Raw genomic sequence first — 17,357 nt, forward strand, 5'->3', positions numbered from 1 at the left:
ATGGGTCCCAGCCACTCAGATACAGGAGGAATTCCTGGTAGAAGAATTTCACGCCCTCTTTCCCCATAGACCCAAGCCCTGGCACATGGAAAGGGAGGGGGAGGGGGAGGAAGCACGGGAGAGCAGTTCACCATGGCGCTGGGAAGCGGAGTTTGAGGAACCAGAGGATGAGGTATGGGTGTCACCGAGATCCACCCAGTCAGAGGAAGGAGCAGATTGGCAGAACATTTTTACCCCCACCAGCTCTGACGCCACGGACTTTTTGGGATTCCCATCCTCCCAGGCGGAAGGGGGGGGGCTTGCAGGACTGGGGGGAGGTGTTCACACCAACGGGCTCGGAAAGCACTGAGTTCTTAGGCTTCCAGTCGTCACCGACACCTGGGGGGGACCTGGGGAGGGGTGAAGGAGAGCTTGGGAGGGGGGTGGATGTGAGGGACAGGGGATATCGCGAAGTCCCTCCCCTCCTGAGTTCAAGCCAATCACCGAGCACAGGGGAAAGCAGAGAGAGTTCCGATTCCAGTAGGGAAGCAGGAAGTCGGGTCCGAGGCTCAGGCAAGGTAGAGGAGCCAGGGTCCCAGGCGGGACAGGAAGGGGCGAATAAGGGAGGGAGACCCATCCCCCCAACGCCAGAACTACGCAGAAAGAGGAGGGGAAAGAGGATGGGTCTGCCAAAGCTTTTGTGTTGGAGAAAGACGCGCCAAAAGCCATTAGGAGGTTCTGAAACCGACTGATCACATCACTCCGTGTAAATAGCATGACTTCAGCACTGTAAATACGCAGCACCAATAAAAGAATAAAATGCAGAGCTGCGTAGCGTCGTTACTCTGAAGTAGTCCCCTCCGGCCACTGTGACAGTTGCTCTTCCCAACGGATAATCCCATCGGCTGATACTGCTGGGCTGCTTGAAATTGCAGTAAGAGACACACAAAAACGTCTGCTGCTAATAGATCCGATCAGATCTGATGAGAGGCTTATATTGCTTTTGGCCAGCCGTTGCTGCTGTCCAGAGAATAAAAATAAATTTCAGAGATATGGCTCTCAGAGAGTCCGTTTCAAGATAAAAACCTGAAATTAAAACTTTAAAAACAGCGAACGTACACCCAATATACACTACCAAGGGGTTTTTCATCATGGCCACTGACTGCCAAATCAGAAATAATTATTGAGGTGACCACAGCATAAAGAGAATCCCGGAGGGCCACATAAGGATCAGTATAGCTGCTAATGGAGAAACCGAGTCAACGGGGAATTGCAGTGCTGAAAATCCAAGGAAGACATAACACTTTGCGATTTGGAGAGTGGGCTCCTGTTACAGGAGGCGCATAAATGTTATTGTTCTGTGCAAGTGCGTACCGTTTTATGCACTTTTATGGGATGCCACTGACAGTTTGGCGAGAGATGGTATATTGTCCTGTTGGCAATTTCCAAATGCTTTTATGTGCTATAAAGAGGATATTTGAGTGCAATTCCCCTCTGCCTGATAACAAAGATGTATATATGTATTTGTGTGTCTGCAGGTCTGGTAGCTGACCATTAAGTATCTTTATTAGCAATATGGGCAAATAGCAGCAGCTGATGTCATGTGAATTCAGACAGGAAGTATACATTGTCAAAGGCGATTGTTTGCTTCCTCAGAGTGGGATACATGTGTGGGTCATATTTTCTCTTTTTTAAACAAAAAATCATGTTTGCATTGTTTAGAAATATGTATAAGCCCTGTTAGAGTCTTACCATTTAAAATATGTACATTGTTGCAGTGGAAGTTTTTAATGTTTGATGTTTTAACGTGTTTTTAATATTCTGTAGGGAGCAGCCCAGAGTGGCTGGGGAAACCCAACCAGATGGGCGGGGTATAAGTAATTGATGGTGATGACATCTATTGTATGATGTCACCAATCCATGGGGAAGCAGCTGTATAAGAATCAGAAACTCAGGTAGACAGCATGGTACTATACAGATATCTCTTGCGCTGTGATTCCCGTCAGTGGAGGCATCTGGAAAATGCCACTCTAGCTACTTCTGCAAGAGTAGAGAAGGCTGCTGAACATTTAATGGTTATCCAACTTTAGGAAGGATAGATAACATCACCCTCACAGATACAATATAATTTCATAAACCGCCAAATGTCCAAAAGACCGCCATGTCCTGAGCAGTCATGATTTTCCATAACATTTCCCCCCTTTTGTTTTAACGATTTAATTTCTGACTTATTTATAGTGGGGTTTTCCTGCGTGTAGATCCAGGCAGAGAGATTTGTTCCAACAGACAGAACAAGAATTTCAGGTTGATTAAATTATAAACTGCATCCAGTTTTGACAAATGGTTTCCTAATGGACTGTGGTTCTGAAAGACATGCCCCGCTAATGCGCTTTAATAATTGGACAGATAGCTTTATCTCCAATGGCGAGAATCAAATAAGACCTTAAAAGTTCATATATACACGTCTGGGTGTGTCTGAATGGCTCAAATATATCAAATATATCAATCACAGATTGTCCATGCTGGGTACAACTTCTATGTGACTTTAGAGACGTTCTGTGTTCCCATTGTGCCAGTTCATACATTCAGCTGCCAGCCAGTCATCCTATGGACAATATCTGAGCACAGGGGCATGGCGTGGGAAGCCCAGGGGGGCTGTGGCCCTGAGCACACAATTTTGAGGGTGCACGAACCAGGTTCCCCCATGCAAGTGTATGGACAATCTACCCAGAAGATAAACTGTATATCAAGGAGTTAGTGATCTGTTCCTTGCCTTTCTTATCTCTTGTTAAGTTCTTTGATGGCATGAGAACAGCCTTTAATGCCCTAATCCAGGGGTGTCTAATAGTCGATTGCAATCTACTGGTAGATCACTGTGAGGTTTCAGTAGATCGCTGTCGATTGCTGGGTCCCTTTCCTTGGTGAATAGAATCCGCCCCTGCCCCTTCGCTCCACCCTCCATTGTTGCACGATCTGCAGAACGGAAGAGGAGTTCACTCAGTGAGGCTGTTTGCTTCCACAGCGATCTGCTGGTGAGTGGATGTTCTCCTTTCTCCCTTGATCTTAGGCTTTGCCCTGTAGCCATAAAAAAGGGGGCTTTTCTCCTCCCTAAAGAAAGCTCAACAACTTTAACCCGAACCCCCCAAAAGGGGGTAGATCACTGCCAGTTTTTAATTCTGTGAGTAGATCGTAGTCCCTTGGGAGTTGGCCACCCCTGCCCCAATCAGCTGGAAGGAGGTGACAGTGCTAGGTACCTTCTTTGATGTTGGACATTGTTTTGAGAAAGTGAGGCACTGGGAGGGGGTGGCTAATGAATGATCTGCACATAGTCAGTCGGGCAAGTCACACAGGCTAGCTATCTATAAATTGGATGGCTTTGGGCAGAGTCTTTTGGAGATGCCCGTGCATGGACTGCCGGCCGTGGGGCCGTGCAAACTGAGGCTACCTGGGGGAGTCACTTCGTCACTTCCTGAGGGCTTCCAATTGGCAGATTGAAGTGCTTGCTTGGTGTGTGTATATATTGCTTGCTGCTTCGAATAAAATATTTAATCTTCTCACTCACCCGTGTTTTCTATTACTTCTGAATTTCATTTTGAAAGAACCACCTTGCATTTGGCAAGACAGCAGGCACTAGCTTCCGTGGTGATCCCACCCAGGCATGTCCTGGCAGCCCCTGTCCCCAGCTCCCCATCCTCCCCTGCTTGCTGCCAGGGGTTTCTAGGCCCTGGATCCCGGCCCAGCCTCACCACCACATCCACATCCCCCTCGCTGAATGGCTGCCTGGCCAGGGCTTGCTTGCTCCTCACTTGGTGTGCCACCCATCCCCAGACGGTCAGGTGGTAGGCAGGTGGTGCAGCCTGGCCCTGTTCGGCCCTGGGGGGGGGGCATTGCTCCAGCGGTGGTTGGTGGTGAGGGCTGGGCTGTCACAGCAGACTCTGTTCACCCCCTGCCCCTGGTGTGCACATGCGTGGCCCAGGCGCCAGCAAACCACACTATGCCACTGTCTGAGCCTAGAGAAAACAAGTGCATCTATGAATGAAGGGATGTAGAGTCTAAAGGAAGTTTGGAAGATCAATAGGTATGAGCAAGAAGCTATGGATGAAAGGAAGGATAAGTGGCCCTGTCAAAGACAAGGAAGACTGTCAAGTTCAATGAGGCCTCCACTTCTAAAGGATGGAAATATAGACCTTGAATGATGGGGTGTGCATAAGGTAGAAGTCCACCATTGTCACTAAGTTGGGTGACAAACGTATCTAATATTTTGGTATGTCAGAATGCAGGCACAGTACTGGAATCCTTGTGGGGAGGGAGCAGGGAAGAGGATGGTCTCAATGCCTGGGGTTTGACATATTTGTCAAGCAAACTGCTAGCATGCTTGCAAATCTAAAGGTGAGCAATGAAACACCTGCCTTTATCACGTACAACACGCTTTTATTCAATAGATCTGATTTCTTCCTAAGCTGGGCAGATGTGCAGATATTTGCTGAAGCCCTGCTACAGTGTAAAAATAAATAAATTCATGTTGTTTTCTATCCGGGAAAAATGATTCTGTCTTGCATCTAAATTTGTTGCTTTCTGGAATTTAAATCACCACTTACATGAAGCATGCCAATAAATCCATTAAACGTTTAGCCTTTGTCACTGAAGAAACCATGGATATTACATTATTAGAATTTATATGATAAATGAAATTATAATATCCATAGATTTTCTTTCTGAATCCTGGCAAAGGGGGAGGAAGGGAGGAAGATGTATTGCCATAGTGATTTGCCTGCTATTCTAGGAAGCTGAGGGGCATGCATTATTCAGACTTGCAGGACCTGGGGGTGGAATATAATCACTGGTGACCAGAGACTGGAGGAAGTGGAGGAGAATGAAAGATGGACCATCAGTTCAGGAAGGTCATCGTGAGCAAGGAGAGTTACGACCGGGGCAAGAATAAAATCCATTGGCAGCCAGTTGTGTGTGTGCCTCAATCTCCTATTCCCCTCGTAAATTTTAGGAGCTGAGTTTTAAATAATGGGGACTTAGATCTGTTGGTGCTGCTCGGTGTAAGTCCAGTGAGAAAGGTAGCAACTATTACGACTGTTAATTCAAAATGAGAGCATTGTGTTAGGGCTACAGTCCTCCTTTTTAATCCAGAGCAAATCCCATTGGGTGGGCTCAGTGATACTTGCTTCTAAGTAAACGTGTCTAAGATTGTGCTGTAAGGTTGCAGTTGCATCTTAGGTTTCTGGCCAGGTACACGGTATCCCATCGACCTCCCTGGAAGCCCAGGAAATGAAGACTGAATGGTAAGAACGCTCACTCTGATTCGTGACTGCTGTGGTAATTCATCTGCATTAAGCTGAGCTGTGCAAGTGTCCCCCTTTAGCACACAGTTAACCTACAGCAGTGGCGTAGCATGGGTGGCCATGGCCCAGGGCACAGATTTCTGAGGGGGTGCAACCAGGGATGCCCACAACAGGCTCCCTCATTGAGGCAGGAGCTGTGAGGAGGCAAACCACACCCAGGCTGTGGTGGCAGTAGTGGTGTCTCCATCTCCTTGTGGCCAGCGAAGGGACACCCATGAGTGCTCCACCACTGGGCCGGCTGAGAGGGAGGGAGCCACCACTGCCCACCAAGGAGGGAGGAAGAGGAAGGCAGGAAAGCACTGCATTGGCCAGAGCGCCTTGCTGCAAGGACGGGAGGGCAAGGTGACAGCGGTGCTCTTGGCTTCATCTTTCTCTGTCTTTTCTCTGATCCCATGCTGGGGCTAGCTTGTAAGGAAAGGCTCCCTTGATTAGATGCTGGTTGGCAAAGGGACTGACTGCTGCCCAGTCCACCAGGGCCCTGCAACGGCAACCCAAGCTATGCCCCTGATCTACAGTGTGAGTGGAAACCGATTGCACAGGCCTGAATGTGTGAGCTGTAGTTGTGCTTTACTGAGCGCATTTCATACAAGCCTCACCTGCTGTGAATTGTCTATTCCTTGCTAATGTTGGATGCATCCATGAAACCAGCTTCTGATTCAGAGGAGCTCTTAATGTGGTGCGATCCAGTATGGGAAAATGAAAGAACCAAACGGACACATCCTTCTGAGCACAAATGAACACAAATCATCATGAATATGCAGTAAAAAAGAAATTTGAAGTAAGTGGTCCAAAATGGGGTAAGCCAACCCTTTTGCATTCCTGCTCGTTCTGTTTACACACACACACACACACACACACACACACACACACACACAGTTTAACTAAAATTGCTACAGCTGATCCAACATGAAACAAACCTAAAAGAACCTAGCAAAATTTGAAACGAATCAGGTTATATACCTTCAGACTTGGAAAAGCACTACTGATTTACTGTACATCTATGATTTTAGTCATTGTTTCCTAATCAAGGTTGTGCTGTGAGTGAGACGTATTTTCCATTGAAATCAGCCCAAAGATTGAAGCTATCAATCTTTAATTAAGGTTGCTGAGAAACTTTTACCTTTCTGGTAAGAGGGACAAGTGGAGTGGAAATACATTTTTTTTGCCTGTGAGCTCGACAAACATTACCTAATGTCCACACACAAACCACAAAAATCACATGCTTGCTTTTAAATATGGATATGCTCATTAAAGGTTTGGAGGTACCCTGTTTCTCATATTTTAAGACATACCCATAAAATAAGCCATAGCAGGATTTTTAAGCATTCAAGGAATATAAGCCACACCCCGAAAATAGACATAGTGATAGGCGCAGCAGCAATGCCGGCCGCGGCAGGAGGAGGGGAAAAAATAAGACATCCCTTGAAAATAAGCCATAGTGTGTTTTTTTGAGGAAAAAATAAATATAAGACGTGTCTTATAATATGAGAAACACGGTAGGTGAGGGGGAGAGACAGGGAAGAGACATCGCCTTTTAGAAATAAGGCAGCTGCAAATCAAAGTGTTGTCTGAGCTAAAAGATATTGTGTGCGTGTATACCCAAAGCTGAATTTTGCATACGAAAAACTTCCATCTTTTCTTCTTGGAGGAAATTGCTGGTTTCCCATCGGCAGCTGTGGGGAAACTTTGACCCTCCAGATGTTGATGAACTACAGCTCCAGCAAGCGTTACCATTGACCAACATCTGGAGGGCCCAAGATTCCCCACACCTACCTTACAGCTGTTTAAAAACAACGCCCTAATATTTTCGCCCGTGCGAGAAATGTGTCCCACATGACAGAGACTTATTGATAAAGTTTTTGCATCCTTGGTTTTTAAGCCAGAGCATAATCAAATTGTCCTTTCTCTAGTCCGTTGAGTCCATCTGCCCAGGTAGAGGTTGGCATGCTCCTATATGGGTCAAGGAGAATCCGAAAACATCGGACAATGAGGATGCCAAGGAAAATGAATAATAAAACGACAAAGACAAAGGTTGTTTTCTGTTCCAGGGTGATGCCGGTTTCTGCGGGAATGTTCCCAGAAGAGAAGAAAGCAGAGGTGAAGGGTTCGCCATCCATTCTCCAGGAAATAGGAACAAAGGAATTCCACAATCTTCTTCTTTTCATCATCAGGGCATGGTAAGAATCATTTGCAGGTCCTTCATTACCTGAAACGGAAGCGATGAGAAACGAAAGTATAACTAAGTCTGTCTTGAGTAGGATGTCAAGGCTCTGAAGAACCAGAGAGAGAAGCATTTCCCTGTGACCCTAGATCAGGCAGAAATGCTCTCATCCCAAGTCCTAGCAGATACTAGCATAGCTGCCAAGTCTCCTGTTTCCCCCGGGAAATCCCAGTTTTTCCAGCTGTTCCTAGCTGAAAAATGGATTTTTTTTGTTTTTCCCCGGTTTATTCTGGCGCGGCGGCCATTTTGGAACTGGGCAGAGCATGCTCAGAAGCGACTTTTGATGCTGCTCTGCCCAGTTCCAAAATGGCTGCAGTGCGACTTCTGGCACGGCGGCCATTTTGGAACTCTGCAAAGCAGCATCAAAAGTCACTTCTGAGCATGCTCCGCCCAGTTCCAAAATGGCAGCAACGCTACTTCCGGTCTGCTATTTCCGGCCCGGTCCCTTATTTCTCTGACAGCAACTTGGCAGGTATGCATTCCAGTGAATTTATTTATTACTTTTTAAAATTAAATTTGTATACTGTCCTATACCTGTAGGTCTCAGGGCATTTACAACATAAAATCACAATTTAAAAGCACCAAATACATAATTAAAACAAAAACAACCAAATAACCCCCCCCCCCTTGTTCTAGACAACAGCGGCCAATCTGCCCATTTTTGTCCAACATAGCAATAACAATGCAATTTAATAATGCTGCATCTTTTTAATATAACAGGGTGCATAAGCTAGGGTTGTCATATTTCAGAAAGTGAAAATCCAGACATGGTCATTGGGAAGGGCTGCCATATGCCCAGGTTTTCCCAGACATTTTATACTGTACTCGAAAATTCAGCCCAGACGCCGTTTTTGACAGACGAATCCTGGCTGTGTCTGGGAAATTCTGAACATATGGCAGCCCTGGCATAAGGAAAGATAGCAAAAGTTAATTCCACTGAAGTAACAAATGAGGTTTTGCAAACGGCAAATTGGATGTTAACTAAATTGAAAGTTTGGATACAGAGTCTGATAGAAATACAAAATTGCTTAGGACTAATCGTGAACAATGTTTAGAGGCGACTTCCGAATGCATAAAAGGGATTGTGTTTGAACTTTGAGTTTGAAAGCAATTCCTTATTTGAGTTATTTGCTCGGAGTTCTTCTCACTCTGTAGTTCCTTGTCCAAAAATATATTTCTAAGAGGCAAGGGAAGGGCTTGTATTATGGTGGTGCAATAAATCTGCCGCCCCCCCCCCCAATCGTGAGAGCAGCCCAGTATATTTTGCTGTTTGATTGGCCTTTTTTGAAGATTCGGTGGAATTAACAGTGTTAGTAATGCAAAATGAAGAATGCCGCAACTCCTGTTCTGAGTGTTTCTATAAACACCACTGGCCAGAGCAGTGTGGAATGTGGAAAATGAGAAAGATGCAATGGCATTTATCTCCCTGGTTACTACTGAAAGCAGAGCTGGGCTTTTGATCCAACATGACTTTGTCTTATGCTCTTCTACAGGTGGACTAAGAGGCTGGGAAGATTGGGAACTAAAATACTATGGGTCATAGCTGAGATATTAGGAAGCAGAGACCTGTGGGATAAGATAGGGTAGGGTAGAGAAATAATGGATAGAAAAATAATGGGAGTAGCTGGAAGATGGGATTCGATCAAAGTAAAGAGAGTACAGTGGTACCTCTACTTGCGAATAACTCTACTTACGAATCTTTCTACTTACAGATGGAGCTCCGTCCGCCATCTTGGATGCGGTTTAGATAGGATTTTTTCTACTTACGAATTTTTAGATAGGGTTGCTTCTACTTACGATTTTTTTCTCCCAATGCATTCCTATGGGATTCGACTTACAATTTTTTTCGACTTACAAATGTGCATTCGGAATGCATTAAATTCGTAAGTAGAGGTACCACTGTACAGTAGTACCTTGAGTTATGGTCTGGATCCGTTCTGGAGGCCTGTCCATAATGTGAAAAGTCTGCAACTCAAAGCGCTGCATCTGCGCAGGCACGTGGCACATTTGGCACTTCTGCGCATGCGCGAAGCGCAATTTAGCACTTCTGCGCATGCGCGAGCGGTGAAACCTGAAAGTAACCCATTCTGGTACTTCCGGGTTGCCATGGGACGCAAGATGAAAACACGCAACCTGAAGCGGATGCAACATGAGGTACGACTGTACACTATACAAAGAAGAGGAAGCCTACCGGTACAAGGAAGTAAGAGACCAAAAGGGTTCTGATGAACAGTTGGAGTACAGAGCTACATAGTGCTGTATAAAAAGGCATTAAAAGAGAAGCGTCTAAAAAGAACACATGGAGTAAGAATGTAAAGTACTACACTTGGGCAAAAAAATGAAAGGCACAAATACAGGATGGGAGACACCTGGCTTGAGAGCAGTACATGTGAAAAGGATCTAGGAGTCTTGGTAGACCAAAAACTTGACATGAGTCAACAGTGTGATGCAGCAGCTAAAAAAGCCAATGCAATTCTGGGCTGCATCAATAGAAGTATAGCATCTAGATCAAAGGAAGTAATAGTACCACCACTGTATTCTGCTCTGGTCAGACCTCACCTGGAGCACTGTGTCCAGTTCTGGTCACCACAGTTCAAGAAGGATACTGACAAGCTGGAACATGTCCAGAGGAGGGCAACCAAAATGGTCAAAGGCCTGGAAACGATGCCTTATGAGGAACGGCTTAGGGAGCTGGGTATGTTTAGCCTGGAGAAGAGAAGGTTAAGGGGTGATATGATAGCCATGTTCAAATATATAAAAGGATGCCATATAGAGGAGAGAGAAAGGTTGTTTTCTGCTGCTCCAGAGAAGCGGACACGGAGCAATGGATTCAAACTACAAGAAAGAAGATTCCACCTAAACATTAGGAAGAACTTCCTGACAGTAAGAGCTGTTCGACAGTGGAATTTGCTGCCAAGGAGTGTGGTGGAGTCTACTTCTTTGGAGGTCTGGATGGCTTGACAGCCATCTGTCAGGAATGCTTTGATAGTGTTTCCTGCTTGGCAGGGGGTTGGACTGGATGGCCCTTGTGGTCTCTTCCAACTCTATGATTCTATGAATGCGAGTTAATGTAAATGTAAAAAAGTGGCTCCTAGCTATTTGAATTGAACCCTTCTGCTACACATGATATGTTTGTATTTTTGTTTGCAACCCACACTTCAAAAAACTTTCCCAGGCCAACTCACAATAAAAATATCGATTCAGGTAGGTAGCCGTGTTGGTCTGATGCAGACAAAATATATTTAAAAAAATAAAATATTGTCCAGTAGCACCTTAGTTGGTCTCTAAGGTGCTACTGGACAATAAATAAATATATATATATTAAAAATACAACAATACAACACAGTTCTCAAAACATTGTATATTTCCTTGCAGCAAAATTGAACTGCCAGCTGCAAAAAGTCAACTAATTTAAAACATGCTTTTAAACATTTCAGTCCATTTGGTGGGCAAGCAGTACAAGCTAACAGTCTTGACAAAATTCTATTTGGCTCATGTAGAGAGGCTACCTGTGGTTCCCCGTTTACTGGCTGGCTGACCCAATCCTCAATTTTCACCCTAACCTACTTCTCAGTGTTGTTGTGAAGATAAAAAAATTGCCGTGTATAATTGGGATGCAAATTGGGTGGTTGTTTTTTTTTAATTATTCAGATATCTTTCTTTTTAAAATCAAACCATAAACTAGAACTGTTGCATCTATCCCCATGCTCTTTAATTCTCATAGAGAATATAATAGCCTTTCATGTTGTTGATGCGTTCCATAAGGATTGAGGTGTTAGATTAAGAGTGGTCGCATTCACCACACAGGACAGGGGAAAGTGCTGCTCGGTCCACAACGCAAATCCCCCTGCTTAATTTTTCAGTTTTACACTTGGCTCTGTGCTTTCTAGCAAATAACACTTGGCTTAATAGCACAATTCTGCCCTGTGAGCGCAGGGGACTGTCAAGACAAAAGGGAACTCCCAAGACACCCCAAATCAGGAAAGACACACTTTTTTCTTACAGTGCTTTAAAGATACAAAAAAGGGCTTGTATCCAATTTCCAATTATAGTGTCGTTCCATACATTCCAGGCAGTGATACTTTAAACCAATCTGTACTGTATCTGACATTAGGCTCTGAAGAATTTGTTAAAAGCAGTTTTGTTCTGTGCTTTTTTCCGGGGGGGGGGGGGGAGACGCAGAGGGACGCACACCCCTAAACATTTTGTGAATCTAAGTTTGGCCTCATTGAGGGGCAGTATTTCAATATGAGTAGGAAGATGAGAGTACCACTAAACTTTTTTTTATAGAAAAAAACACTGGCTTGTTTATTTAACTTTGTTGTGGTATCATGAGATTCATCATCACAATCCTCCAGCAAATCAGTCCCTGAACAGTAAATTTATTTTATAAAGTACACAGTAAATTTATTTTATAAACAGTAAATTTATTTTATAAAGTACAGGTAATCCAACTTGGGGACCTTAGAATCAAAAGGCAGATAATGATTTCTTAAATAAATAAATGTGAACACTTCTCAAGTTTGAGAAATAAATAAATGTGAACACTTCAAACTTTGAAATCGTTTGGAAGGAAGAAATTACTGAACATTTGCATGGCTAGTAGAGAACAAACCTTTAATTGCAGAGTTAGCCGTTACTCAAATAACACCCTAGAAAGAAAGTATGTCAACTAAATTACATACTGTACAATGTCTTATCAATGCTCAATATATATTTTAAGGGTACTGCTGCTTTTTATTTCCACCTGTGATTCTGTATGATTTTATCCATGTAGCACACAACGCTATTTTTATGGTATGTGTGACCTGATGCTATGCTTGTTTATTCAGAAGTAAGCTCCACTAAGTTCAATGGTGCTTACTCCCAAGTAAGCATTCTTAGGATTGCAGCCATAGGCTTAGCAGCACAACGAATACCAAAGGGTTGTTGTTGTTTTTTAAATAAAAAAAGATAGAGACATTTTCGGTTTAAAGCTTGATTTTCCAGGCACTAGTCGGTTACAACAAAACAAAGCTCATAAAAGAAACACGTCCCCCCGAAACTCACCATCATTTCTGAATCTATAAACAATAGCTCAAATATACTTTGATTTCTAATTTCCTCTTAACGCTTCTAGATCTAATATGTCTTTGTTTCTGAGTAAATCTGCTCAGCTGATTTTTTTTTCAAAGGAACACGCAGTCCTCTCTGCAATATTTACCGTTTCCAGGGAGCCTTCGTTTCACATCAAGTTATACACATAAGCTGAAAGAGGCAATTGGGGAGTCCAGCTTTTGTCACAGAAGTACCTTCATCCAGTTGAGAGAAAACTTAGCCCACGTTCTACGGCAGCAGTAACAGGTAGTTTTGTCCCCATTCTTTGTTGCTGGTCTTCCGAGGCATAAAGAAAACTAGGCAAACAGTGGAACTGGATTGTCAAAAAGCTTGGAAGCCGAGTATGTCTTGGTCTCCAAAGCAGACACACACAAATTCTGATTGTGTTAGGCAGGAATTAGCTGACATATCCTCTCATTCCTTTGACCCATGATGCTAATTCTGCCTCAGCAACTCCTCGCTCGCTGCTGCTTCAGTGAGTAACAGCAGCCTAACAGCCTGTCTGAAACAATCTTCAGAAAACATTAACATTCAAAAGGAGTACAGAGAAATAATAATAATAATAAATTAAAAATCCCAGGGCGTTCCCCATATCTTTGCAAAATAAACAACCATTGTCCCATGTTACTCGCTTTTGTGCTCTATTGATTGCTGTCAGTAATCTGCCTGTCGGATGCCACTTGGCAATCTTGCATTAGCCAGTGGAAATATTCATTACAGTCAGTGACTTTGAGACACACTCCTTCATTAAGACTTGTGCGGGAAACTTATAAGTTAATACTGCAGGCTAATAGAAGATGAATAAACCTGGTGACTAAGATGTCACGCTGCTCATCAAGGCACATTTTATTCTTTCTCATAAATCTGGTACCTTGCACTTTCTGTTCCTAGGAGGTTTCTTGGGCTGGGTTTGATCTGCTTTTTCTCCACAGGGGAGGACCAAACATATTGACAACGCGGCCACTCGGCATCTATCAGCAAAGAGGAGCCACATCCATAAAGCTTTGATCTGGAGACTTTTAAAGGGTCACATGTGCTGTTTCAGACCAGGGTGTGCTGCATGTTCTGTACAAGGATGGACTGCAACAAAAGAGTGCCGTGTGCAAAGTGCTTTTATTCAAAATGCCAGTAAAGTCACCCCTTTCCAAGACAATTCATCCGATTCTCCCTCCTCCCTGTTTTCCTGTGTTCTTTCCCCAACATTCCATGCCCACTGATCATTTATTCTTCTATTTACATTCCTTAACAGAATGTATACATGCAGCATGATTGTCAATAGAACCTCTTAAGTTCTGCAGAAGACTTGTGCGAAACTAGATCAGCTACCCTGAAGCCTTCCTGGGACTGGGTTCCCCTTGAACCCTCCTAAAATGGGAGAAAATAGGAAACGGGCTTAAAAGAAAGCACGAGACTTTGTATTCCCTTTAGGTTGCTGTTTAAATATAGGGGAAATAACAAGCATGGAAAAGGAGACAAGGGGTCAGGGTAGAGGAGAAATGAGGGTGAACCAGCAAAGGTTAGTACCATCTTTCCTGGAGCATCCTATAGAGATAAAAAGAAGTTAAACAACTTAAATGTTCTGCTTACTAAGGCGAGGGTTAAGTGGGTTGAAAAAGTGAACAGTACTTAAGATCTGGCTGAAAGTTTCCAGCACAAAAGGTGAAAAGAGATGGGGTGTTTTAAGTACCCCACCACAAATCAGTGGTGAATTCTAGGTACAAATGTGAATGGAAAATCTACGGTCATACTCTCCTTGATCACAAGTGCCTAGTGCAAAAATACCTGGTACAGACAAGCTTCCATTTGCAAACGCAAAGTGGTGGATCCCAACCTTAAGAGATGCAAATGGATGTTGATGAATTCAGAGGTGGGTTAGTTCTGGTTCGAAAGACACTTTCGTTGCCACTGGGACAAATGCAGGTTCAGACAGAGGTGCCTGCTTGCACTCACTGCATGCCAAAGAAAAAAGCAGCAGAGAAGGATATTTCCATCTATTTAGAGTCCTTGCTTCCCATGGTAATGTGAGCAAGCCTTATTCCTATTAGGGAAGGAAGCCTGTGCATGCCATGGCATGCTTCCTCTGCCATTTTTGGGAAAGCCCACATTTTCTATAGTCACCTGTAGAGTGGAGTTCAAGGGGCACAAACACAATGACTGCAAGGAAGACTGCCTTGGTAACAGGTGCATCAACGGAACATTGCTTTTTTATTAGGATCTACCAGGTAGCTTCTTCCTCCATGCACCCTTCCCATCCATTAATCTCTTACGGCTCAATATAAAATAGTAAAAAAGGGTAACGGACCCCTGGAAGGTTAAGTCCAGTCAACAGCGACTGTGGGGTGTGGTGCTCATCTCCAGGCCGAGGGAGCCGGCGTTTGTCCACAGACAGCTTTCAGGGTCATGTGCCAGCATGACTGAACCACTTCTGGCGCAACGGAACACCGTGATGGAAACCAGAGTGCACGGAAACGCTGTTTACCTTCACGCCACAGCAGTACCTATTTATCAACTTGCACTTTGACATGCTTTTGAACTGCTAGGTTGACAGGAGCTGGGACAGAGCAACGGGAGCTCACCCCGTCATGGGGATTCGAACCACCGACCTTCTGATGAGCAAGCCCAAGAGGCTCAGTGGATTAGAATGAAACTCAAAGACTTAAAGGGCTGTCACAAGGAAGACATCTTAGTGTTGATTACATGGAAGATGGAGCAAGCTTGTTTTCTCCTGCTCTGGAAGATAGGACTTAAACCAGTGGCTTCAAGTTCCAAGAAAGGAGATTCCGACTAAATATAAGGAAGAACTTTCAGACGGTAAGGCTGTTCAACTGTCAGGCTGCTGCTGGCCAGTTGCCCAGGAGTGTACGAAGGCAAGGAAATGTTTCTTATTCATCCGCTTTTTATTCAGTATTTACAGAGAGAGGCTATAGAACCCAGCCTGGATAATGGTGTTATCCTGAGTGAATCTCCACCCCCACCATCTCTCCCACTTCCCCATTTGTCACTTCTACAGGTGCTGCTATGTGCCCTCTGTCTTCTAGCTCTTTGCTCTCCTACTTTCAAGACTCGCCGGGTTCTGGGAGATGGAGGGTCTGGAATGCTTTCTAAAGACACGGTGTCCATCAGCTGTCGCCTCCTGGTGCTTCCTCCTCCTCTCCCATTATTTCCCAACTTCCCCCCTCATCTGCCTCTGAGCTGTGACCTCCCTCAAACCCCTGCTGTAAATCTAAGCCAGGCATCCCCAAACTTCTGCCCTCCAGATGTTTTGGACTACAGTTCCCATCTTCCCCGATCACTGGTCCTGTTAGCTAGGGATCGTGGGAGTTGTAGGCCAAAACATCTGGAGGGCCGCAGTTTGGAGATGCCTGATCTAAGCTGTCTTCCTCTTCCTCCTCACTGGAAGGGTCAAGCTGGGGAGGCCGCCTCCACCATCCCTCCTCTTCCCAGTCCCTAACATCAACAGTGGAATGGACTGTCTCAGAAAGCATTGGACAATCCTTCATTGGAGGTTTTTAAGCAGATGGATGATTTAGCTGAGATTCTGGCATTGCAGGGGGTTGGACCAGAGGACTCTCGTGGTACCTTCCAACTGTATAATTGTATGATTTCTCTTTACAGATTACTCTCCCTTCCTGGAGCCCCATCACCTTCCTCTTCCTAAGGAGGCAAGGAGGCGGGACTTTCTATGGAAACCTGCATAGAGCACATAGAGGACAAGGACTTTGCCCCATCACACCCCATGCAGCAGTGCAGGCCTTTGACCCCCATGTCAAAGGTTGTAGATCTGGTACTGAAATGGATTGCCAGGTAGCTCTCAAAGAAGCATGCAATTCTGTCCTACTCAGATTATGTGTGGACTGGGCCATTGTATTATATGATATGCCCCTCTCTGCACTTGGAAACCAAACACTGTAGAATGGACTGGAAATGATAAAATAGTTCCTGTGTCGATGCAGGCAGAGAACATTTAGAGTTCACTGGAGTGCTGCATTTTAAAAATTATTATTTTAGAGATTGTGGCTGCATATTATAATGCCCTTACCAATTAATTTGCATTGGGCTTGTTTGGCAACGTTTGTTTATTCTGTAATGGTAGCAAAGTAGGGAGAACCAGGCAATGCCCTTTTAATAATTCATAATTTTTTGTCAAAACAAACATTTCAAACTGTCACAACCCCCTTTTCATTTCCTCCTTCGTTCCTCACTTTTGCTGTAGCCTATAAAGGATGCATTAGAGACGATGACAAGATTGCAAAACAGGTGACATCTGCTGTGGGCGGGTGGACGGAGAGGAAGGATCAAGGATTATGGAGGATGAACATCACAAAATCCTTCTCCCCCTCCAACCCCTAGTTACTTATGCAAATTTCTTAAGATAATTTTCTTATTCGTGCAGGTTGTGGTAGTCATTCGTGCAGATTGAGACCATCCATCGCCATCCTGGTGCGATTTTGGACCATAGGTAGGCAAACTAAGACCAGTGGGCCAGATCAGACCCAATTATCTTCTGGATCTGACCCACGGGCGGTCCTGGAATCACCGTGTGGATCGCCAGTGCTCACGTTCTTTCCTTCTCCATCCCTCTCCCTCACACGGCAGCACTAGTGCCTCCTCCCTCCCTCCCTCCTCCTGTCTTCTCCCTGCCCTGCCTAGAGGAGGAAGGGGGCTGGGCTTTGTTGGTGCCAGCAGAAGCAGCGCTTGAGCGGCTG

At 44.6% G+C, this 17,357-nt stretch overlaps 1 protein-coding gene across 4 annotated transcripts; it reads right to left on the reverse strand.

The window, feature by feature from the left end:
* Positions 1 to 6,071: 6,071 nt before the first annotated feature.
* CTXN3 (cortexin 3) lies at positions 6,072 to 13,647 on the reverse strand. Of its 4 annotated transcripts, XM_035099992.2 has the most exons (3): positions 13,523 to 13,640; positions 12,758 to 13,163; positions 6,073 to 7,539 (listed from the first exon to the last, which is right to left on the reverse strand). In XM_035099992.2, the coding sequence occupies exon 3, from the start codon at positions 7,499 to 7,501 to the stop codon at positions 7,208 to 7,210; it is 294 nt and encodes a 97-aa protein (XP_034955883.1). In that variant the 5' UTR covers positions 7,502 to 7,539; positions 12,758 to 13,163; positions 13,523 to 13,640; the 3' UTR covers positions 6,073 to 7,207. The 4 variants fall into 4 exon arrangements, with proteins under 4 accessions (XP_060136018.1, XP_034955883.1, XP_034955884.1 ...); XM_060280035.1 differs by lacking the exons at positions 12,758 to 13,163; positions 13,523 to 13,640 and adding an exon at positions 12,604 to 12,723 and having other exon boundaries at positions 6,072 to 7,539; XM_035099993.2 differs by lacking the exon at positions 12,758 to 13,163 and having other exon boundaries at positions 13,523 to 13,647.
* Between the last annotated feature and the right edge of the window lie 3,710 nt (positions 13,648 to 17,357).

Source organism: Zootoca vivipara, chromosome 11, assembly GCF_963506605.1.
Source record: "Zootoca vivipara chromosome 11, rZooViv1.1, whole genome shotgun sequence".
In the NCBI taxonomy this organism is placed as follows: Eukaryota; Metazoa; Chordata; class Lepidosauria; order Squamata; family Lacertidae; genus Zootoca; species Zootoca vivipara.